Source organism: Rhipicephalus sanguineus, chromosome 10, assembly GCF_013339695.2.
Source record: "Rhipicephalus sanguineus isolate Rsan-2018 chromosome 10, BIME_Rsan_1.4, whole genome shotgun sequence".
In the NCBI taxonomy this organism is placed as follows: domain Eukaryota; kingdom Metazoa; phylum Arthropoda; class Arachnida; order Ixodida; family Ixodidae; genus Rhipicephalus; species Rhipicephalus sanguineus.
This window is the reverse complement of record NC_051185.1, coordinates 144,250,766-144,276,314: the sequence shown is the minus strand read 5'-3', so window position 1 is coordinate 144,276,314 and position 25,549 is coordinate 144,250,766. Positions and strand designations below refer to the sequence as shown.

Genomic DNA, 25,549 nt, shown 5'->3' with positions numbered 1-25,549 from the left:
TGGTTGTACCAAATCACGTAAAGAATATGCTTGGGGATCCTCTGCAACTTTTTTTCTGTAAGTTTGCTTTGAAGTATTCGAAAAATATTCAATTCGCACTCACACTTTAATATTCGAATTCGCTTCGCACCCAAAAGTTTGCTATTCGCACAGCTCTAATATTGAGTAGTTTTCAAGGAACAACCAATGCACATGATTCTTTGGCTACGTTGTCGGAGTCCATCTCTGGTGCCAAGGTTCCGCTGCAGAGGGGTGCAACGTGCCATTTCTTGCGACATTTTAAGCCAATTTAACATTATAATTTTTACATAAACTTCAAACTGTGTGTTTGATTTTGAACTGCAAATCACCGTTGCTTTGTAATTCTCATGAAAATAAATCTCATGACGTCCCCTGGGTGGTTGACTAGTCCCGCAATGCCATCTCTCTGTTAAAGAAGCTAAGGCATGTAAACACGAATGCAAGAAAACAAGGCAAGGTAAATGCCAATTATGATTACGCTTATGGTGAATCCTTATGACCTGGCTCAATTTCATGTCGGGCTATCTCTCTGCTTCTGTCAAGGCCCAAATGGTGTGCACTGCGCCATGCTAGACTGACGGCACTTGCTTGCTGCAGGTTCTGCATCACCTCCAAGAAGGAGTCTGGCGTCATCTCGGGAGTGCAGAACACCGAGAATGGCCCCATCGAGTGGAGCAAGGAGCTGCCCCGAACCTGCCTCCTGTCGCCGTGAGTAGTTTAGCATCTGCGTGTTGTTGCAGTGGAGGATGCAGTGCTATGAAAAAGAGGAGAGTGGTACCTTAGTTCGATTGACTCAGGGATTGACTCGGGTTTCTTTCTCAGGGAGAAATGGGGGGGGGGGGGGCTAGGAAAAGCTGCACATAGCAGCTTAGCTCTAGCCTCCTTACAGTTCGGCAACAAATGAAGATATTTTGGAATGTAATTTTTCAGGAATTGTATTTTTTTCCCATTTTTTCAGTGCAAGAGCTGTGTCCCCAAATTGTAGTGATGTGGGAGCATTGTCTGCCCTGCATTTACCAGGTAAACAAAAATATTGGAGGCACTTGCACGTCAGCGTGCAGGTCCTGAGTATCGAAGTTCATAAAGAGAGCTGGCTTGACGATGGCTCCAGCGAGATGAGAAATCAACACTAATTAGCTATGTTAAGCGATATTCGAATTTACGAGAGTGATAACCTAGCAGTTGTATATGATGAAGAAAGGTGTGGAAGAACCTCTGGAACCATCACCTTTTATTTAAAAAAAAAATCATGGTTATTTTTATGCATTTTGTTCCTCGGAAAATGGTTGCAATCACTGCTTGAGCTATTTGGTAACACTCTTGTCAAATTCCTGCAGTAGGTGCACAACTTGAAAGCGCATCTGCCATCCAGTTAGTTCAACATATTTCCAAGAGGGAAAAAAAAAAGCTTTGCGAATAGTTAGTTGGAATTCTGAGCATGTCAGCTTGTTTTCAAGCATGTTGTTTTCATGCATCAACATAAATTTGTCTCGCACAGCAATAAACACAAGTGCAGCTCGGCACTTGTGTTTGTGGACTTTGTTCATGTCACAACAAGTAACGAGTGGACTGCCTTAGAACTGATACTGACTCACCAGCTGGCCTACGATACCTTGCGAGAAGGAAAATGTTTAGAAAAGTAGTGTCCCCCTGAAACTGAATGTCTACACTATGACACTTCCACTTATGTATTGTGTCTCGCTGTGTCATCCTGTTCTCTGGCAGGGGGCTGCGAGAGAAGGTTGTCCCTCTGCTTGCTGGACTGCTGGAGTGCGATGACTCCAAGATGTGGACCTTTGAGCAATTCTTTGAGTCCGTCACGGAGGTCCTCCGCTGCCGCCTGGTCCATGTGCTGTACCTGAACGAGGGACGGGAGATTCATGCCTACCTGCCTTCTCAGGCAACGTGAGTACAAGTTGGTTGTTTTCGATAGTGATTACAATAAACTCCAGATAACACCTTAATGTCATTTTTATAGTCAAGTCATGGTAACGCGCAAGACACTGAATTGTTTTGTTATGACCTAAAGGCCATAACAAAACAATTCAACAGAGCACATGCAGAGCCACATGCAGTGCTCTGTCCTAATTCTTTCCTGCTTCTCTCTGTCTTCTCGTTGGCACACTCTTGGTCGTGTGATCCCAACCACTTGCTGCCACTGGCCAAGCAATAAATCCACCCAGAATCTCCTTTGGAAGTTGTCTAAGTGATGTGCAAGCATTTTATTGTATGTTGCGTCAGGAGGGTTTCCACTTGGGTTTGTTGGCAATTCTTCTGCCTATCTGTGTTTTCCTCTTCTTGTGTCCCTGTTTCTTGTGCACAACAGTTTACCTCCGGATGTACCGTATTTACCCGCATAATTTGCGCCCTCGCATAATTTGCGCACCCCTAATATTTAGCCAGCTTTGCTAAAAAAAAAATATTTACTCGCATATTTTGCGCTCCCCGCCCCGCTCGAGCCAGCTCGCCGGCCTGCGCGCACGGGGAAACTTTGAACGGCCGCGCCCCCGCGGCCCTCACCGAGCAGGCGAGCGCAGTCATACACAAGACAGGCCGCGAGCGCGAAGTCCCTTCTTCCGATTACTTCGTTCTATTCTCCGGAAACCACCGAGACCGTACCAACCGTACCCGAACTATCCCGAACACTTTAACCTGTTCACGGGTTGTCGGATTCTCCCGCCGTGAGAATGCATGCACGCGACACGGCACGGACTACTTTCTGCATCGGAGGCGTGCGAGGGCCAGTCGCGCCAACATTTCCCCTCGCTGACCCTCCTCCTCTGCGTCGCGTCCGCGCTGCGACGCAGCCTTCGGTAATTTCGGAAGTTTAGGTTTCGCGATCAGCCAGTTGCGTTCTCACTGTTCTCTTGCGCTGGGCTACAATAACTATTCGGCAAAATTCAAGCTCATTGTTATAGAATTCGCCTAACGAAACGGGAACCGTGCCGCAGAAGAGTTCGCTTTTTAATACAAGACCGGGAAGGAGACCGTTCCGAGGATCGACCGAAGCATGGAAAGTTTCCTGCCGTTGAAGAATACCTTTTCAAATATGTGCGAGAGCTTAGGCCCACCGGTATCGCCGTGCCGTGGCATTGTTGCCAAGAGCTTCAAGAAGACGCCTCAACGCGCTCGACGGAACCAAGGACAACGCGCTATGGGAGGGCAGTGACAGTGGCCGCGGCGATGATTCTCAGTCGGACTTCTCAACCAGTGATTCTGACTAGACCGTGCATGACCGAATCTGGCTGGTTAAAGTACGTGCTAATTCTGTTAAAAACCCTTCGTTTGCGCTATTATTTATTTTCTTCTTTAATGTATTATATCGCGCATGTTAGGACTATATATTGCGCGTTATTTCAGATGTGCTCGTGAAATCTCCGCGTAATTTGCGCACCCCCTTTTTGGAGCTCCAAATTCAGCGAAAAAAAGTGCGCAAATTATGCGAGTAAATACGGTATGTTGTGGCCTTCCTTAGCACGTTAGTTCCGGCCGGCATTGGCATGATGTTTTAAATCTTTCTAGCATTCATCAATGTCTGGAATGACCCTACAGAAGGCTCATGCCGTGACCACGAAAACACGAGCTTGGCATTAAATTTTCTCTGTCTAATTTTTCCTCATGTGTGCTGTTGCCCATACCGGCTTTATATCTTGTCCTAGAGAAGGCTTTTATCCCACAACCGTGAAACAAAGGCTTCGAAACGAACGTCAAACATTTGCTTTTTGTACACTTGTTTCTGAATGGAGGAGCTAGCTGAAAAAGGGAATTTGAATACAGAAAAATGCTCTTTCCGACAAGCCCAGAATGGCGGCGCCCGGTTGCCCCATTGCGGAGCTATAATTTTTTGAAAAACACTGTTCTGTTTTTCTGTTCTTTTCTTTTCTTTTGCAATTTCCGAATTAATTCTCGCCACCTCGGCAGGCGCAACAAATTTTTTACAGCACTTCTATGTCGTTTCCGTTCTTTGACCGCATTTGTGACTCTTAATTCTCTCCAGTTATAATAGACTTATTCAGCGTTTACATAAAAGTCTGTTGTAACAGTACTTGGATTTTACATACTCTCTTTACAACAGACTAAAATCCTCTTCACTATGAAGGTCTGTTGTAATGAGGTTATACTGTCTATGGTTCAGATATGTTCACATTCCGCAAGCGCTTGTGTTTAGCCCAGTGGTTAAGAAACTCGTTTTTGGACCTTGTGGACCTGCGTTCAAATCCAGGACTGCCAAGAAAATTGATGGTTTTATACATTCATTTCTTTATGGCAATGATTGTCTTACGTGACAGAGGGATAGATGGATGGAGTTTTCTCATTGGGTCGGTATGGAAATGCTTATGCACCTAAAAAATAAGCCTAAATTCCAGGAGGCAGGATGTCATAAATGACGTCAGTTGACATAAAGCACACCTGTTCCTCTTTTTGCAGGCTCTCCGACCTGAAGGCTGAGGTGTACCAGCAGACGAACCTCCCCGCTGCCTCGCAGCTGCTTCTGCTGCCCGAGGGCGTGTTGCTGGAGAGTGCACTTGGCCGCAGCAGCTCCGCGCACGAGTTGCCCCCAACCACGTTGGAGCGCCCCTACTTGCTGCTCGACATCAACTGTGCCAGAGTGCAGGCAAGTGCGAAGTGGAAATGATCTCCCTGAAAGGAGAAGAGTGGTGTAGGCCTGCCATGTTGCCAAATGAACCAGTGGTTGAGAGGTCATTGGTCTTGCTGCAAAAGTTGACTTCCCTGCTTCAGCAGTGCTATCATTCAAGTGCTGTTGGGCATTCTTTTAAGTTTATTTTCCTCGTAAACCGTGGGGGTTTTGAAAATGAACTATAGGGTGATTCCACGTAAGATCGAACAATCGATGGCTGGTCGACCTCTCAAATTTATTTCAAAAGTTTATATATTGTTACGATGGGGTGTGTTTATTTACAAGTGAATAGATGAAAGGGACGAAGGGTTGCCGCACCGACACCGAGTTGCTTCGAAGACAGACGCACTTCGTTCTCCTCTTCCTTTGACTCCGTTGTTGCTTCAGCGTAACACTCCTTCCCCAGACGAAGCCCTCTGGGCGAGTATAAATTACGTGCGCTAAGAGTCACGGGGATGACAGCGCTTTAGGCGGGCGACGTGAGCAAGCTGCGTCTTCCTAGAACGGTAGCCGTGAGCTACGAGGCGAGCGATCAAATACGTGACACCACTTAAGCGATCGACGATGACGAAAGGGCCGGTGTAACGAGCCAGAAACTTTTGGCACAGACCGCGCTTGCGAAGTGGTGTCCAGAGCCACACTTTGTCCCCTTTTTCGTACGACACGTCCTTGTGTCGCGAATCGTAGGCGAACTTGGAGCGGTCCTGGGACGCCAACGTACGGAGCTGAGCAATGCGGCGTGCTTCTTCTGCGCGGCAGAGAGTCTGGGCAATAGAAGAGTCCTCACGAGCGTTTGAAGGTAGAATGGTGTCAAGGAAGCTGCGGGGTGGTCTAACATAAAGAAGATAGAATGGACTGTAACCAGAGGTTTCATGCTTTGCCCTGTTGTAGGCGTAGGTGATAAAGGGTAAGATGTCATCCCAATTTTTGTGCCTGGAATCGACGTACATCGAAAGCATGTTGGTCAGTGTCCTGTTGGTGCGCTCCACAAGACCGTTTGTCTGCGGGTGATACGGGGTCGCGTGGCGAAACTGACAAGCACAGAGACGCAAGAGCTCTTCTACTACATCGGCCACGAACTGGCGACCACGATCGCTCACAATAATACGAGGTGGTCCATGGCGCAGTATAACCGAAGACAGGAGGAAACTCAATACATCGATAGCCGTGGCCGTTGGCATCGCTTTGGTTTCTGCATAACGTGTCAGATGGTCAACGCAGACTATAACCCAACGGTTGTTGTTTGATGAACGTGGAAATGGGCCGAGAAGATCCACTCCAACCATTTCGAAAGGCGATGAGGGTGGTGTCACAGGGTGAAGGAGACCGACCGGAGCAGTATTTGGTCGCTTGAATCGCTGACACTTATCACAACTGGCCACATACTTTTCTGTATTGCGTCGCATACTACCGTATTTATTCGAATATAGGTCGACCTTTTTTTCCCAAAAATGTTGCCCATAATCAGCTATCGACCTATATTCGTGACCAAAGAATCTCGACCTATATTCGCGATCAAAGCGACCAAAAGCACCGCACCTATGGCGTTCAACTGCCGCGCCTGCTGTTCTTCAAGCAGTTCCTTCTACATACGCACATTATATACCATAAAATCTGGTATAAAAACCGTACCCGTTCGCCTTTTCCGACTAAGTAACTAAGAAAAAAAAGTTATTTGTGCAATAGCTGCACACCGCCTTTTCAAAGCCCCCGCGAAATGCAGCCGCTCCGCCATGTTTGCGCTGGAACCCGTGATTTCCCTAGGTAGGCCGTGAAGTCCCTAGCCCCCTAGCCGTGCTGCCTGCCGACGCGCAGCCGCACTGGCACTGGCCTAAGGCCTCACTCTTTGTTTGTTGTTTGATCTGACGTGACGGTTCGCATTTGCAAATGCGCGGTTGGACGGTGTCACGTCGGTAGAGCTACACAGCTGACTTCAAGCGTCAAGTGATACTTTTTGCCGAGAATTCCAGCAATTGTGCCGCTCAGCGTGAGTTCGACGTAAAAGTTGATTAGGGGTTGGCGGAAGCAGCGGGACCGACTGTTCGCGTGCAATGGATAGCGTCGTGCTTTTCGCGGCCCAGCAACTACTGGCAGGCATGACGCTCTTGAAAAAGAACTGAGGCTCCGGGCGTCAAGGAGGCCCTGCAGAAGGCCAACAGACCTGGTCGTCATACCGCTAGGTATGACGTCCCGGCTACATTAAGGACCGGGTGGCGAAGAGTTACAAAGAGTGGCTTGAAGGAGGATGCTGCAATGACACCGACGGGACGCCGCGAGAAGGGCTTCCCTCAATGAAGTTGCGACGTGGGTGAAGGACGCGCGGAAAGACTTGCCAGCGGAAATTATCGTGACTGGCTTTAAAAAGTGCTGCATTTCCAACGCAATCGATGGCAGCGAAGTCGACGTCATTTCGGATGCCGAGGATGCCTGCGAAGAATCCGACAACCTTCCTTGCACATCTGACGAACATGACACTCCCGGCAGCGACTAGGGCGCTAAGTTAATTGTAAATAAAGGTGTGCTATGTTTCAATTTTCCTGTTTCTAAAAAAAAAACATGGGTCGACCTATTTTCGAATATTTTTTTTTATTTCTCGTAGAGCGCTATAAGTAGGGGTCGACCTATATTCGTGCCCGACCTATTTTCGAATAAATACGGTAGGCCAGTAGAATCGACACAGTATGCGGTGGTACGTTTTGGCGAAACCCATGTGCCCAGCAGATGCGTCATCGTGCATAGCATGAAGTACGTGCGTTCTCAAATTCTTAGGGACCACTAAAAGAAGGCTGGCACCATCAGCTGTGTAATTCTTTTTGTAGAGCAAGCCATCTTGGATAACAAAGCCGTTTTTACCTATCGGCTGAGCGGCTGAATCGAAGAGGGCATCCAAGCTGCGGTCGTTGCGCTGTTCCTTCCGGAAGGTGGCGAGATCAGGAAAAGCAGTATCGTCGATGGCAGCTAGAAAATCGTCAAAATTGTCAGCGTCACATGCAGTTGTTGGTAGAGGGAGCCTCGAGAGACAGTCGGCGTCAGCATGATGGCGGCCACTCTTGTAACGGATTTCGAAGTCAAATTCTTGCAAACGTAGCGCCCATCGCGCAAGGCGGCCAGAAGGGTCACGGAGACCAACCAACCAACATAGGGAATGGTGGTCAGTAATGATCGAAAAGTGCCGCCCGTAGAGATATGGGCGGAACTTATGGACAGCGAAAACCACAGCGAGGCACTCTTGTTCAGGCACGGTGTAATTCTTCTCGGCCTTGCTCAATGAACGACTGGCGTAGGCAACGGCAAGCTCGGCGTCATTGAAGCGCTGGATGAGAACAGCGCCGAGACCTATTCCACTTGCGTCGGTGTGCACTTCTGTTGTAGCAGAAGGGTCAAAATGGCGCAGTATGGGCCCAGAAGAGAGAAGGAACTTAAGTTGGCGAAACGAAGAATCACAATCCGCTGTCCAGATGAAAGGCGTATCCTTGCACAGCAATGAAGTCAAAGGGTAGGCAGTATCAGCGAACTTGGGCACAAACCGTCGAAATTAGGAGCAAAGACCCAAGAAACTTCTTAGTTCGCGTTGTGATTGCGGTTGTTGAAAACTGCTAACTGCAGCAACCTTCTGAGGGTCTGGACGCACACCATGCTTGTCCACGAGATGTCCAAGTACAAGCGCTTCTCGTTGGCCGAAGTGACATTTCTTCGAGTTCAGGGTAAGGGCAGTTTGTTCAAGGCACGTTAAAACAACGTCAAGTCGATTATTGTGTTCGGCAAAAGTGCGACCAAAAATGACGATGTCGTCAAGGTAACATAAACAAATCTCCCATTTCAGGCCGCGTAGTACCGTGTCCATAAACCTTTCAAATGTCGCAGGAGCGTTGCACAAACCAAACGGCATGACATTGAATTCAAACAAGCCGTCTGGTGTGACGAAAGCGGTTTTCTCTTTGTCGACGGAATGCATGGGTATCTGCCAATAACCCGATCGGAGGTCCACAGATGAGAAGTAGGATGCGGAATGAAGACAGTCGATAACGTCGTCTATACGGGGAAGTGGATACACATCCTTTTTCGTCACAGAATTGAGGCGCCGGTAGTCTACGCAAAACCTCCAGGACCCGTCTTTCTTTTTCACGAGGATGACCGGCGCAGCCCATGGGCTAGCAGAATCTTGGATGACGCCCTTGGCCAGCATGTCGTCCACCTGTTTAGCGATCACCTTGCGTTCAGATGCGGACACGCGGTATGGTTTCTGCCTTATGGGATGCGCGGACCCTGTGTCGATCCTGTGGCGAGCCCGCGTATTTGGAACACGAACTTTGGTAGCGTCCTGGGTGAAATCAAACAATGAAGCATGCTTGCTAAGGACGCTGACCAGGGCTTGACGCTTCTCGGAGGGCAGTGCCTTGTTGACCATATTCAGAAACGGTGACGAGTCTTCAGGGACACCAGGGCCAGTTTCATGCGCTCGGCCTTCGAGCGAGGCGTCATTACTTAAGGCGTCTATGCTGAGGCTGGTATCCGCTTCAAACGAGGCAAGTCGCATACCGCTGGGTAGCACAACAGGCTGGTTCGATAAATTTGACACCCACAACGCACTTGTTCCACAGTCAGGGGTGAGACAGCTGCGCATATTGCGCATTTTTGATACGATTCTGTTTTCCTGCGCCAAGCTGCTCCAAAAGCATAAAAATGGCTAAAATTGCGCCGAACTGCGCCGAAACGGCCTCACAAGCAAGAATTTTCTAGCCCGCGTCAGTTTCAGCGTGGGAAAACGTAACTTTAGAAGCAGCGCCAGGGATACGTTCGCAGAACACGTTAACGCGCCCAAGCGTGTCCTTCTACGCGCCTTTGTAATGGAGGCTTCCATAGTGCTGTGATAATCGCCTCTGAGCGGTTGTGAATATATGTGCCCCCCCCCCCCCCCAACTCCCCCAAAATGCGCTGCCGCTCCGCTAGCTTGCTGCTTCTCGGCAGGCCGGGCGTTCTGGCGCTACTGTAAGCTGTCGCGTAGCGAAAACTATCGACTGGCATACGTAGTGCGTAGCGGGGTTGTTCACTCTCAGTTTCTTTATTGTGCATAGCTTGTTCCTCTGCTAGCTACGGTTTTCATGTCGACGCTGCTGCGTGTGTTCTCCCGCAATAAGCAAAGGTGAGTATTTTTCGTGTGGATAGAGCGAATATTTCCGGCTGCATGCGTTAACCTCGTTAGAACATACCTGCCGTGAACGCGGCATAACTACGCATTAAACGGTAGTAGGCTCTAACCATCAAGTTCCAGTTTGCATCTCCGGGCTTGCGCCGCCGCCGCCAAGGAGGAAATAAATGCAGTGCCGCTGTAAGTAGTGCCTAAAGTGCGCACGACGAAGCCTTTTTTTGTTCGTTTGCCGCAGCGCTGATTCGGGCTCCCTCGTACGACCGTCCTATCGCACATGGTGGCGACATCAAGGAGCGTTTTGAAACTATTACGCTTACAACGGCGCTACGCTTGCAGCGCCGTACGCGCGCGCGTTTAAATTTGTGTCCGAGCGATAAGATTCCTCGGCACTCGCGACCCATTCTTGAAGGCGGTCCCGCATGAGGTGGCAGCGAACGGTGGTGAAGCGCGCGTTTGTTATCACCTAATAAAAGCATGCGGTACACTTAATGATACGCCACCCGTGCGGCCGAGCAGATATCTGAAGGCGCTTTATTGTGATCGGGTGCTTATAGGTGTACGCCGGGTTCATTCCTCTTTAGGAAGGGCGAAGGTTCATCGCAGCGCCCCCAATCCCGAATAAGTCAAAGTATGGGTGGTATGGGGCAGACATTGCGCTCCTCCTCCTCCTCCCCTCCCCCTTCCACGAAGGAGAACACTGACTTACAGGAAGCTCTGGGGAAGCTTGAAAAGCTAAATAAGCAGACCTACAAAAAGTCAAAGCAGTAATCTGCTAAGTGGTATTGCTTATCTAAAGCAAAGATCTACTGCTATGTGGCAATTCTTATGCAATCAGGTTTTTTTTATTATTTGAGAAGTGTGATGTTTTTTCTTATTTTCAAATGTAAAGTGAACCTAGTTGGAAAAACTTTTTTCATCTATTTCATATGTTGTTACCCAGGTTATCTAAACTGCGTGGTTTGTAAAAAGGTAGCGTAGTTCATACCTGGCGATAAGCTGTTAAAAAAAGCTTTCTCCAAAGGCTGTTTGAATGTTATGTGTGTTCTAAGCCGATTAAAATATGTGCTTGTTCCTCCAAGTTGCTACAAATTTGTTTTTTCAAGCTCCAAAAACGACATAATAAATGCCGCTAACTGCTCCCAAACAAGGTTCTCCTGCTCCTAAATTGAAATTTTGCTGCTCCCAAAACTGCTCCCAAGTTGATTTCAGCCGTCTCACCCCTGCACAGTCCACAGAGATAATACAACGAGGTACAATATTATTGCCTGGTGAGTGGAAAGAAGAGATCCGCAATTTGTTTTGCCGCCAAAAATTTTTTCGAAGCACAGGAAATCAATAATGACGAAGAGGTGGAGTGAAGCGCTCATCCGCTCTGCTGTTTTGGCCAACTTTCGTTCTGAATTGCACAAAATATATTAAAGTTAGGTAGCTGAAATTTCTTAAACTAAATATATGCATGTTTTTGCTTCTGCTCAGGTATTTTTAGTTTTGATGTGTAGTGTAGATGTTTTTATAAAAGACCTCAAAATTGGCCCAGGGAACGTTATTTTCTTTCCTTTGAAGGTCTTTATCTCAAAAAATCCTTGTAGCAGAGCAACAAAAATTGCGCATTACGTTCTTCGCATGCTTATCTACCACACTGCCGAATCTTACATTTATGTAACGTTTCAGTAAAGAGATATGATCGGGCTAAGTTAAAGAAAACACCGGACAATGGAAACTTCTGACGACATTTAAAAAAAAAAACCATTTGTCCACTTATTCTCCTCCACATCAGCTTTCATAATCATTGAAAACATGTTGCATAATGTCGTTGCACTAATAGTTACGACCCCTCCAATGAGACCCTAAGGCAAGGATAGGCAATTCCGACTTCTTGCCCAGCAAGTGTATAAAATGCAGGCAGGATTGAATTTATTTTTATTAAAAGGCCAGCAGGTACCGAAAAAGGTGTCGCCGGCACTGAACACGTTAATTTTGAAATTATTTCATCACTGCAGCAGCCACGAGCGCGGGGCTACCGAGCAGGCGCGCGCGCCCGAGATGCTCGTTGTAAGAGACGGCGCAGTGAGAGCTCGTTTTCGCGTCGTCAGACCGATTGAATTTGAAACAGCAACACCTGTCGGGTGACTTGAACGCACGTGCACCGGTAGTCGCAGTGATCTGATTAATGACGTCGATTTCTTTTTCAGGGGGCATAAGAATGTCATCGTTAAACTGTGCGTTCCGTGAAGAACTTTCATTGCAGTGGTAGCAAAAGCACGCGTAGCACAAGTAGTCAGTCTCACTGGCAGTCACTGATCTTTCGGGCGTTAAACGTTTCTTCAAAGCGTATATGCCTAGGTCGGTAACTCTGCGAAATTTTGGCTTCTTTGCAGTAATTAAAGGAGTACTGACACGATTTTGAGACATCACAAAAGGGACATACTTTGCTTCGTTGGTATGCAGTGTCAACGCTGTCCACACACTGGAGTCGGAGAACACGTATAAAATATTTTAATTTGACTTTGAAGTTTTCGTCGCTGAGCATCTGCAAGCCAGGTCCACTGCAAGGACATTATCCCGACGAGTCAAGACAGTTCCCCCGAGTATGCGAGTTCTGCGTCCTGCATGCAACCTAAATCGCAGAAATCACTGTCAGGGTCACGGGACAACAATTCACTCATCGTTGTTTATGTGCACCACGAGCAGATGACGAATTTGCTGCTAGTACATCGCGAGTTTCTGTATCTCCGTGACGTCACACTGCTATGAAACGACACTGAGAAGCCACCCCCTCGATATCTAAACCGAAAGTGTCGTTTTAAGGTGGCGCTAATTAAAATATATACCATGCATTCCCAGGCACCACAATAGTCATTTTAGGTTTCTCGACACCAGTATTTTTATTTAGAGCAACAATCCGAAATTTTTCAAAATTCGTGTCAGTACTCCTTTAAGCTTCTTGTGCTTCAAAAGGTAGTCTCCACAGTACACTCATTCCAAGCTATACTTCTCGCCATGAGACGCACAGGAGGAGTAGAGTAAGAGCAAAGCACAAGAACTATCCGCGCCGAATGAAATGTGAACAGCGCTCTGAACGAGCGGCCAGTTCAGGCCGTCTGCTGCCGACATCTAAGATAGGCAAGCGCATCCGGTTACCGATAGTTTTGCTTTTCTTTCCTTTGACATTCCATATTTTGCTTTGCCACTGGAGCGCCACGTTAATGCTTTCCACTGATCGCAACTGGCGCAGCGCAGTTTCTCTGGCAGCAGCGTGTGGTGAAGCGAGTGCTCATTGCTCCCTTATAGAGTTTTCATCTTGCTTCCATCTCTGCCGTGTTATCAGCGCCTAGATGTGGTGCCAACACAGGGTGGATAAAATAGCGAAGCTCCAGTGCACGTGCGTTCAAGTCACCTGAGAGGTGTTGCTGTTTCAAACTCAATCGGTCTGAGGACGCGAAAACGAGCTCTCACTGCGCCGTCTCTTACAACGAGCATCTCGGGCGGGCGCGCCTGTTCGGTAGCCCTGCGCTCGTGGCTGCTGCAGTGACGAAATAATTTCAAAATTAACGTGTTCAGTGCCGGCGACACCGTTTTCGGTACCTGCTGGCCTTTTAATAAAAATAAATTCAATCCTGCCTGCATTTTATACACTTGCTGGGCAAGAAGTTGGAATTGCCAATCCTTGCCTAAGGGTCTCATTGGAGGGGTCGTAACAATTAGTGCAACGACATTATGCAACATGTTTTCAATGATTATGAAAGCTGATGTGGAGAAGAATAAGTGGACAAAGTTTGAGAAATATAAAAAATGGGTTTTTTTTTTAAATGTCGTCAGAAGTTTCCATTGTCTGGTGTTTTCTTTAACTTAGCCCGATCATATCTCTTTACAGAAACGTTACATAAATGTAAGATTCGGCAGTTTGGTAGATAAGCATGCGATGAACGTAATGCGCAATTTTTGTCGCTCTGCTACAAGGATTTTTTGAGATAAAGACCTTCAAAGGAAAGAAAATAACGTTCCCTGGGCCAATTTTGAGGTTTTTTATAAAAACATCTACACTACACATCAAAACTAAAAATACCTGAGGAGAAGCAAAAACATGCATATATTTAGTTAAAGAAATTTCAGCTACCTAACTTTAATATATTTTGTGCAATTCAGAACGAAAGTTGGCCAAAACAGCAGAGCGGATGAGCGCTTCACCCCACCTCTTCGTCATTATTGATTTCCTGTGCTTCGAAAAAATTTTTGGCGGCAAAACAAATTGCGGATCTCTTCTTTCCACTCATCAGGCAATAATATATAAAATTTTGAAATAAATTTGAGAGGTCGACCAGCCATCGATTGTTCGATCTTACGTGGAATCACCCTATAACAAAACAGCAGTTGTTCACAGGAACAAGAGCACAGTTTCTTAGAGGTGTAACATAAATGGTAGAGAAGGTAAACTCAATGCATGTGCCAGTTTTACAATAGAAATACACATTACGCAGACACAAACATCATCCTGAAGTGGTGAAATGAAGCACTGTCCAAGCCTAGTTATGTGAATCAAGTTCCACAAAGAATAATATAAAGCGCATTTGTAAGTTCAGAAAAATGTGCGAGTACAGCTATGAGCTCGTAGGGATTCATGCGGATCGGACAACAGGTAGTACCTTCCTTTGTACTAGCTCCAGACTTCTATTGAATGCTATTGTGCTACAAGCTGGTCAAGACTGTTTCATTCTTAGGGATCTTGGAAAACCAGAATGATGCAGTGAAACCCTGGTGATACAATCAGGGTTAGTGCAAATATCAGTGTGATATGAATTCGTTATATTCCCCAGTCAAAACACAATATTGAAAACATTGGATGCTCCAAATGTGCTGCCATGCAGCTGCAGGTCATACAAACATGTGCGCAACAGCAGTGGCAGCGACCAAGCCAGCAGAACAACCGGCATAGCGGGATGTGGGTGGAATTAGACACCAAGCAACCAGTTACTTTGTTTCAGTTGGCGAAAAATCTAGTACAGTTAAACCTGCCTATAATGAACCTTCATACAACGAATTCCTCGATGTTACAAGTTTTTCTATTCCTTGCCATTACTCCATAGAAGCACATGTATTTGCGACTTCTATGTAACAAAGTGGCAGCAAGGGACATCCTTGATATAACGAATTTTTGCTGCCGATAGCCTAGGGATTTTGCCTTGAATTTTGTCATTTTGGCACAAGCAGGAGCCGTAGGCATCTTCTGTGGTTGCCCCGCCAATGACAGAGCGCGAAGCAGCGGCGTCGCGCATGGTTCGCTCGAAGCCCTGGCGACTGCAATGCGACAGCGAGCACTCGTTTATGCTTGCGGGTGTGCATGAGGCAGCCTTGCGCCCCTTGGGCCGGTGTTCTTGCCAACACGGGCGCATGTGCGGGCGTGCTACCACGCTAACCGCGCTGGTTCTCTTTAAAAAAACAAAAAAAAAGAAATCACTTTTTGTGTTGGCAGCGCCACTGTTCAGTTGTTACAGTAGTCTCTGAACTGCACTTCGTTAACGTGACACCAGGTGACGCCACTAAAAAAAAAAACCTTGCTCCTTGTTAAACTTGGAGTTTCCGCCGCGTATGTGGGGCCACGCCACATATGGAGTTCGCTCTTCATTTTCGACGCCGTGCGTGCATAGGTGATTTCACTGCGCGCATGGAGCAGCCCCTGACGATGTGCAGCTTTGCAATTTTTTTTTAATTCGGACAACTGCGTCAACACTACCGAGGAGATGTCAGATTAGGCGCTGGTGGAAACTGTCCGCGACCACCGTGGCAATGACGGATCTTCTCATGACGGATTTTCACATGTCGAGGTGCTGAAACTAAGGGAGCCGAAACCCAGAAAGTTTTGGTGCATCATGTGCAACATCTTCCTTTGCACCATATCTGCACGAAACTGCTACAAGCAGTCTCACAACAAATAAGAATGCTTCCAGCGAGTGTTGTTCGTTTCCCGTGCATCGAGACCTAGTGTGCATTATAATGCACACTCTGGTGTGCAAATGCTGTTTGCCGTAGAGACACAAATTTTTTATAGTTTAATAAAGTATGTGTGTGCATTCGAAAAATTTGTTTTGATGTCACCTGTGTGGCCACAAACTTACTCAGGTCTCGGGAGGATATGGCGCATACAAAGTGAAAAAAAAAATTAAAACAGACCTTCTAAAGCACGAGAAAGGTATGCACTCATGCGTGCATCGCTCCTTTATAATCCGGATGAAGATATCCTAGATCGACGATCACTGCACGCAGATTTTGGACGTCACAAATGAGGTTATTCAATTTCCAAGGGATTCTTCAGGGCAGAATGGCAGTGAGGAAAAAATAAAATAGAGAGGGAGCCTGAAGCCTGGTGACCAGTTTTTGTAGCTCAACATTTTCTGATGCCAATCTCTACAGCTACGACCACCTACGATGAACCATATAATTCCATGCAACGCAAGATGCAATAACTGCAATAACTTTTCATCAGAGAAAAGTTAACTGCACCCCTGAAATAGCTAATGCCGCAACGTACTGTAAAAGGTCTATATCATTTGAGCAAGCGCAACGACCGGCTGATTCCACGTGGTTCCGATTTCCACGTGATTGCGGCAGTGCCTTTGCGGATAAGCATAAATAAGCAACGAAGATAAGATGGTGGCCATTTACGAATGTGCCAGTATGACTTGCTGCCGACAACCCTCTCACAATAAGAGTCTCAGCCGCACACGTGGCATAGCACTATTTTAACCCTTTCCCTATCAGGTGTTTCTGGCCATGACACACCGCCAGTGTTGGCTTGGTTTCAGTAATATCACTGAATCTTGAAACACACAGAAACGGCACATTGTGAAGTCAAGATAACAGATAGGGGTGGAAAGGGAATAAAAGAACCTTGTTCACTCCTTATAGTAGCATGCGTGGCCGCAGCAAGCGACCAAAAGCAGCGATCGAGTCGTGTTTCGGTCTATTGGGGAGGCAAAGGCCTGCGTCTCTGAAATTGACGCACTGTAGCAGACACACGAACAAAACACACAAAAAAAGTGAAAAAACCTGCAAAGCCACGGCACATGGCAGAACAACCCTTGTACCTGTAATCGCGTGGAGCAACCCTACCCCCCAGCTAAGAATGGTGGGCGCAGTTGCTCTGTACTCTTCAATGTACCAACATAGTGAAGGATGAAAGTACTTGCTTCTGGGAAGATTAGACAGGTGGTGCAACTGGTTGATTCATGCTAAATCACGGCAGCTTTGCACTTAGGCACGTATTTTGAACGCACAACGAAGAATGTACCGGTACGTCAGTGACACTGCGGTGGGTGGGAGGAAATTCGAAGATGTACCAGTACGTTAGTGACAGCGAAAGGGTTAAGCATACTGCACGCTTTTAAGGCAACAACCTAAGCGTGCCACGCTGCTGTTCGCAACTTCGCCGCCGCCGCCACGTTGTCGAGACCGCTTTCAAGTGTGCGTCGCTTTGTAGAAATGAAAGCAGCTTGCTTTTGCCAAGTTAACATGCACAGGCAACAATAGACATTGCTGCACTGACAGCGAGCTTACTGCAAGCATTTTTTTAGGCAACCCGTACGTGTCGCGCCTCGTCGTGCAGGACCACCAGAGCATCGTGGGGAATTCGAGCGTGCGTTGTCCGCATGAACCTTGTTACCGTGTTGACTTAACAAGCTGCATTCCGCACCCATACACGGTCTTTTCAACATCTTCTCTGGCTGAGGCAACGCAGCTACAGGTTTGATCAGCCTGGCATGATGAGTGGAGATATTGAAGAGGTCTGAGAGAATTTGTTCGCGGGAATTCTGCACTCTCTTGCTAGCGACATATTCGATTCATTGTAAAAGCAGTTTAATTTTTCACTCGTAAGCACACAGCAGGCATTGCTTCATGACCCGAAAAGGCTTAACTTGTCACCATGGGGGTTGTCAGCGCTTTAATAAAACTGCGTGAAAAAAGACTTGGTTCCTAATTTGCACACATTTTGAAGGGAGAGCCCATATACAGCGAACTACTGATATAATGACTACTTCTTGTAGCACTGTTAGAGTTTGTAGAGTTTGTTATAAATGGGTTGAAATTGAAATTGAAGTTGTTCATTTTGCCATCCTGCATAGTTACAAATAAACTTTGACTGTATTTCCCTTCAGTGCTTCTTTGATCTTTAGCATTCATGATGTCAATTCTTTGAGTACATTTGTGTGGGATATCAACAAAGCCAGGGCTCAGTTCTTGTTCAGCTTCCTTTCTTTATTACTTTCATATTTGCATCGTACTGCATTTAGAGCGGGTGTTTGCCACAGTCTCACAACCTTGGTGTTGGAATATTGGTACAGGTGCAGCCAGGTGCAGGTGCCCAGACAGCACGATTCCCAGCATTTGCCTCTCCTGCATCGACGCTGGAACATGACGCCTCCCTTGCCAAGACATGCTGCAGTGTTGCACATGCAATGCAGCGGCTCCTTGATAAGCTGTGCCGTTGCCACGGCCAGTTGTCCAAGGCACCTCACGCACTGAGGTGTGTATACAGTCAACTGCCGATTTTTCGGACGCCCGATTTTCCGGACATGCTAGAAAATTCGGATGCTTTCGCGGCGCCTCACCAGTCCCATAGATGTCAGTGTATAAGGACGTCCGAAATTTCGGACGCTGAAACTTTTTGCCGTCTGATTTTTCGGACTTTCTGCCCAAATTGCGGACACGAAAGGCATTAATTGAAGACCCCGCCTCTGCCGCATCTATGAACTCGTAGGTTTGAACCAGCGCTTTCGCGAGTCGATCTGCTTGCGACATTAGCAGAGTCCAAAAGTCAGCTTTGCCGCAATGCCGAAGTGTTATGGGGTGAAGCAGACCAGAAATTCAAAGGGGCCGCTATCACGGCGCCGTGCGGCGATGTCTTTATGGATAAGCAGCGGAAATGCACGGAGGCGTGATGGCGGCAGTTGGGAAATGCGCCAGTACGGCTTAATCGCTGACAACCTTTACGATAAGCATCTTCAGTTAATTGCTCGGCAGTGCATGTGGCCTAGCACAGTTGCATGCGTACTGCACGCATTTAATAGGCGAGAACCCAAATGCACCGCGCCGCCATTCATGTTGCCTCTTTGTGTGAGACCGCTAAGTGCGCCGCGCAGACGTGTTGCCTTCACGAACGAAACCAGCTCGCCTTTGCCGCACCCGTGTGCGGTCAGGAACGGAGTGGGCATCACGAACCCTTTCATGACAAATGCATGCGTACAGTACAGCAACAGTACAGTGACTGTGTCAGCTTAGTTGGCAATGTGCTAAACACAATAGAAATGATCGGCTTCACACGACAGCAAATGCTGTGTATCGGTGGAGATTCGGCGATGTGTGCATGCGCGTTTACGTGCGCACACGCATTGGGGAAAGCTGGACGAGTCATCCGCTCGTCGGCCACAGTCTTTATGTTCCGCGTCATCATTTCCAAACGCTCCACGCGAGAGAGCCGTAATTTATTCCACGCTTTGCTGGTATCAGCGGCGCTCATGACGAGACGCAAATTTGCAAGTGGCGGCTGGCATGTAGCTAAGCGGGGTTCACGGCAGGTACCGAATGTATTTGCAGGAGCCTGGTCACGCACCAACATTCCTGATAAGTGTACTGGGAGGCATTAAGGCTATTTCGGACGTGGCTGTGCCGATTTGACCGCTTGAGAGGAATGAAAAAGCACGAATTCGTTTTTTCGGACGATTTTGCGGTCCTAGGGAGTCAAAAAAATCGGACGTTGACTGTAGTTGCATTCGTCCTGCATACCCCCTCTAGTTTCCCCTCTAGTTTTGGGGTTTCCCCTTTAGTTTCCCCCTCTAGTTTTGGGGTTTTGTCAGCATTGAGGCTTTGTTTCATGTCACAGCGTTTTTATGACACTTCTGTTATTTTAAAGTGCAATAATTATCATCAAGGCTATAGATTTGTGGCAGGAGCAATAGGCGTGTAATCGTGTTTAGTCTGTTATTTCATAGATTTAATTTCATTGATCTAGTATTTCATTTGCTTGTGTCGAAAAAAATGGCTGAAGAGGTTATTCCACGGCCTCCAACTACAGTAGAACCCCGCTGCTACGTTTTTGAAGGGACCGTAGAAAATAAACGTAAGAGACGGGAAACGCAAGAGCCGAAAAATAGGAAAAACGACAAAATATTTAGTGGTACAGAATTTTATTTCAATGGCCCCGCCACGGTGGTCTAGTGGTTATGGCGCTCGACTGCTGACCCGAAGGTCGCGGGATCGAATCCCGGCCGCGGCGGCTGCATTTTCGGTGGAGGCGAAAATGTCTGAGGCCCGTGTACTTAGATTTAGGTGCACGTTAAAGAACCCCAGGTGGTCAAAAATTTCCGGAGCCCTCCACTACGGCGTCTCTCATAATCATGTCGTGGTTTTGGGACGTTAAACCCCAGATATTATTATTATTATTATTAATTTTATTTCAATGCTACGAGCAGCACGAAAATTGATGCGCTCAGCCACGATCTAGTCGACGGATAGAAACGCAGAGCTGGGGACGGCCTCATCCACAGAAATGTCATCAACGTATGTGATTTTTTTTAACACCAACAGCTGTAGGCATGAAAGAACTAAGCACACGCATCACGACCAGCGCGGCGTGTCCGACTGCGAACCACGCGCACGACCATGCGAGCTCCAACCAACTCCAACTCCTCCCGTCCTCCGACAAATAACGATGATGATGAATCTACGCCAACGCGATGGCAGAAGTGAATGCCAATCTCGAAGGCCTTGCTTTCGCAAGCAATTACGTCATAGACGCCATGTTTGTAAAATACAAATCTTAAAAGCTATGCTTTTGTCGATAGTAAATGCCAATCTTGAAGGCCTTGCTTTCGCGAGCAATTACGTCATAGACGCCATCTTTGAAGTACGAATCTCGAAGGCGATGCATTTGTTTGCATCAGTCGAAAGATCGTGTTGCTTGCACCTCTCATGCAGCTAATGTTACGGTCAAACCAGGCCAAGCTGCGTGAAAATGCACCAATGACCGCTCTCTTCGGTAGTCACTCGGTCGGCTCCGAGCGCACTTTGCGACGTATCATGCAGGAACGGTCTGACAGTTACGACGTAACAGCGGGGTTCCCAATACATTGTATCCTATGGGAGCTATGCCGGGACCGGCGGAAAACGACGTAACAGCCGGGAAAACGCAGCAGTGAGGAACGTAACAGCGGGATTCTACTGTATATGACTGCCCTTACTTTCACATTATCGAGTGAAATAGCATTGCTAGCTCCAAAGAGCATTTTCTTCAGGAGATCTGCACGGGTGGAAATACACTCAAACCTCGTTATAACGAACACGGATATAACAAAATATCGGTTATAACAAAGTAAATGAAGAATAGTCTTGTCATAGCTACAGTGTTACAAATAAACGTTTATAACGAATTTTCGGATATAACGAAGTTATTTTCGTGGCAGATGCAACTTTGTTATAATGAGGTTCAAGTGTATTTATCTAGCTCTTCATAAGAGCTCCATATCAATTATGTAAAACACAACTTGCTTACTGTGTACTCCAGAAACTTAAATTCGCTGCTCCCGGGTGCTCCCAAATGGAAAACTACCTGCTCTAAAGTGCTCCAGAATGAAAAATCTGCTGCTCCAAATGTTGCTCCAAATCGGAAGTCCTCGGTAGCATCACTGCATAATTGTCAGCTATGCGTAAGCTGCCACTGCCTTGTAATAGCGATCATGATAGGAAGTTGGGAGTGGTTTTCAGTTTGTACTCGATTCTGACACATGCGATTTTAGGACCTATTTTACTGAAAAAAGGGTGCCTGTAGCGTAGAGTAAATATGGTAGTCTGAAATCTAGCAACTTTGCTTTCTCTGTTTTTTTTTTCTTGCAATTTACTTTCGCTCACAGCGTGACGTGGCATCCATTCGTTATATCCCGAAGTTCGTAGTAAATGAAACACAGCTTTAAAATTTATTTTGCGCCCAGGCTCTCGTGAATACAGTCGAGCCCACTTATAACGAACCTGAGCGTGACGTGGCATCCATTCGTTATATCCCGAAGTTCATAGTAAATGAAACACAATTTATTTCGCTCAAGCAGTCAAATCGTCACAACCACATCTGAAATAACTTTAATGCCTCCCAGTACACTTATCAGGCATTTTGGTGTGCGCCCAGGCTCTCGTGAATACAGTCGAGCCTGGGCGCACACCAAACAATATCTCATTTCATTACAGTACGTAGACTATGTGCAGTGGAACCTCAGTTATACATCCCCCAGTCTTGTGACGACCCGCCTTTTTACGATGAATCAGTTTGGTCTTGGCAAAACCCTCAGAGCAATAATGTATTAAAAATAGGCGTATGCAAGTATTCGAATTTTCGAATATTTTTAATAGTGTTTGCTATTCATTCAATTCACACCGGAATTTGACTATTCGAAGTATTCGATTTTCCGGAAGATAAATGCAGTCAACGTCGATTTTTTCAGACTCTCTAGGGGCGGTGAAATTGTCGGAAAAAATGAATTCATGTTTTTTTTATTTCGCTCAAGCAGTCAAATCGTCACAACCACATCTGAAATAACTTTAATGCCTCCCAGTACACTTATCAGGCATTTTGGTGTGCGCCCAGGCTCTCGTGAATACAGTCGAGCCCACTTATAACGAACCTGAGCGTGACGTGGCATCCATTCGTTATATCCCGAAGTTCGTAGTAAATGAAACACAGCTTTAAAAAAGTTGCAAGTGAAAAACCAAAAATTTATTTTTTTTGTGAAAAAGTCCGTGATGCACGTCTGTTTCGACAGTGCAGATGTGATAAGTACAGTCTCGAGTTTATTTAAGGCAGCAGTGTGTTCTTCACCGAGGCCCTTGGCATATACAAGCTGGCTGAGGCTATTTATGTAGCCAATTGCTACAGGCATGCGTGTGGGCGCTGGCTCCGAAGTTTTGTCGTCGTCGTCATCCGATTCCTCCGAATCGCTCTTGCCACACACTTCATTCACTATGCCCTCATCCGTGCACGGTTCCGCAGTGTCGGCATCATCATTGGCCGTAATTAAGTCCTCCCAGCAGGTGTCCCGCTCTCCCATGTCGGAGTCGACGATGCGCTGCCACAAATCGCCGCCGCATCAGTCGTCTTCGGGAGCTTCAGGCTCGGCATCGGGTCCGACGTCAACGAAGCCGGCCTTGCTTGGAAACAGTTTTGCCGTCACCTCCATCCACGATGCCTTCAGTATTTCCAAAGCTGAGTACAAAGTCACCCGAAGCAGCAGGTTGGCTGCCGGGCAGTCAACAGCTATGAGCAAGCGCTCCACAACGCGGCGCCTATAATAACTCTTAAACGCGCGAATGATGCCCAAGTCAAGCAGTTGCACTTTAGACGACGTGTTGGGCGGCAGGAAAAGCAGGGTCACTGCCGTCAGAGAGGCTTGTACGTGGTGCGCGGAGCAGTTGTCGACCACGAACAGCACGCGCCTGCCTTGCTTGTGCATGTCGCGGTCGAATTCGCGCATCCACTCTACGAATAAACCGCGCGTCATCCACGCTTTTGCATTATGCCTGTAACACACAGGCACATAGCCCCGGAAGCAACGCGGCTTCTTCGACTTCCCGATTACGAAGGGCACACGCCGGTCACTGCCATCCATATTCATGCACAAAAGTGCTGTGACGTGCACTTTACTGTGTTTGCCGCCAGCGCACGTGTCGCCTTTCATGGCGTTAGCTTTTTCTGCGTTATAGACGTCTCGCTCCGCATAGCTTAAAATGGTGTCTCGATTTGTTTCAAGCCACGAGGCAACGTCTTGGTCGCTTGCCTAGGCCGCCTCACCAACTATCGATTTGAAAACAATGCCATGGCACGCCTTGAACCGATGTAGCCAGTCATTTTCGGGGCAGAAGTCGGGAAAGTCCAACAGGAATGCAAAGTCTTTCGCTTTGGCCAGCATCATAGGACCGCTTACGGGAATGTTCCGAGCCCGCGCGTCGACGAACCATTTCAGTAGCGCGTCCTCCACGTTCGCGTAGGTGGCCCTCTGCAGACACTTTTTGTCAGTCGAGTTGGCATCGGCACTGATGATCTTGTCCTTGTTTTTCAGGATCGTCGATATGGTTGACTTGCTCACGCCGTACTTTTTAACCAACTCGCAGTTTTTCACACCTTGAGAGAGCTCTGTTAAAATGGCTCGCTTGGTAGCAATGTCCAACGCTTTTCGCTTCCTGCCATCATCCGCCATTCTGACCGCACGCTACGCGAACACCAACAATGAGCAAGACGCGCACGTGTGATAAGACAAGCAAGCACGTGTAACTTCTCTGGGCTCATTTCTAGCCAAAAAAAAAAAGCCGGATGCGGCAGCGTCGCGGAGCGGTGGAGACTAAAGTCCCTAGATTTTTCCCTCTTCTTTCTTAAGTACCGGCAACCATTGAAGCGCCCCCGACGAATCTCATTGGCTAACGCTCGTTTTCGGTAGCCATGTTCTTTCTAACGCTTTTCCAACACCTGGTGAAACGCGTCCCCCGCTCACTACTGACAGGTGGGGGTTGGCGGGAGAAGAAAGGCACGTCGCATTAGCATATTGTCCGCTGAAAGATGCGTGGCTAATGTATACTTAGACATACGTGGCTTTGTAAATCTTCTAAGTTAGGAAGAAAATGGCGGCAGACACCGGCTTCGCGTGAGAGAGGGCCGGGAGAGAAGGCAGTTGTCGGTACTTAGGTAGAAGGGAAAAATCTAGGGACTTTAGTGGGGACTGGCGATGGAGCTGAGAGGGAGGGCAGTTCGGGTAGCTTGCTTGGAAGAGTAGCCTGCGCCGGCTGTGCACGTGTCAGAAAAATTTAGGGCCTGTTCACGCTCGGTGAGCATGCACGCGGAACGAATCACGAATTGTCGAAGTCAGTGGGGATGCGGGACAAAGGACGGAGGGGTGCATAACGAAACAACGGTGGGGGGAGCTACAACTAGACTGCAGCGGAGGCAGGGTTAACAATAGGAATCTATGGGCACCTCGCCGATGGCTTATCGATGGCTTATCGGTGGTCGAAAGTGGTGTCCCGGGAAGTCGCCGGAGCGCCGTCTTCGTTCGCTGTAACCGATCGGCAGGGCTCGGAGACGTTCGTTGTAAGTGCGATTTTGCGCCATAGAGATAATGTATATTTCCACGGTCACATGGGCATCGTTCGTTTTAAGTGGGACCGTTATATGTGGGCTCGACTGTACATTCGGTACCTGTAGGGACCCCGCTTAACTACATGCCAACTGCAAATTGCATGGCGTGATGAGTGCCGCTGATACCTGGAAAGCGCATAATAGGTTATAGCTGTATCACATGGAGTGTTTGGTCTCACACGAAGGCAGCATGAATGGTGGCGCGGTGCATTCGGCCTGTGGCCTAGCGCATACCACTGCGCTAGGCCACATGCACTACTGAGCAGTTAGCTGAAGATGCTTGTCATAAGGGTTGTCGGCAATTGAGCCATACTGGTGCGTTTGCCGCCTCCTGCCATCATGCCTCCGTGCATTTCAGTGCTTATCTGTAGAGACATCGCCGCAGTGCGCTGTGACACTGGCCCCTTCAGGTTTTTAATATGTTTCACCCTATCACACATTGGCATTGTGGCAAAGCTGCCTTTTGGACTCTGATACGGCCACAAACAGATTGACTCACGAAAGCGCTGCTTCGAACCTACGAGATGATAGATGCGGTAGAGGTGGGGGCTTTAACCATTTCGGACCTGTAGTTTGG

At 47.6% G+C, this 25,549-nt stretch overlaps 1 protein-coding gene across 1 annotated transcript in view; it reads left to right on the top strand.

Moving 5' to 3' along the window:
- LOC119372539 (serine/threonine-protein kinase TBK1) overlaps positions 1-25,549 on the top strand; it is a 145,425-nt gene that overhangs the window by 28,645 nt on the left and 91,231 nt on the right. Inside the window, exons 8-11 of the mRNA XM_037643019.2 lie at positions 619-729; positions 1,747-1,926; positions 4,450-4,636; positions 18,146-18,327. Of these exons, the coding sequence (XP_037498947.1) occupies positions 619-729; positions 1,747-1,926; positions 4,450-4,636; positions 18,146-18,327 (660 nt within the window). The remainder of the gene's footprint in view (positions 1-618; positions 730-1,746; positions 1,927-4,449; positions 4,637-18,145; positions 18,328-25,549) is intronic.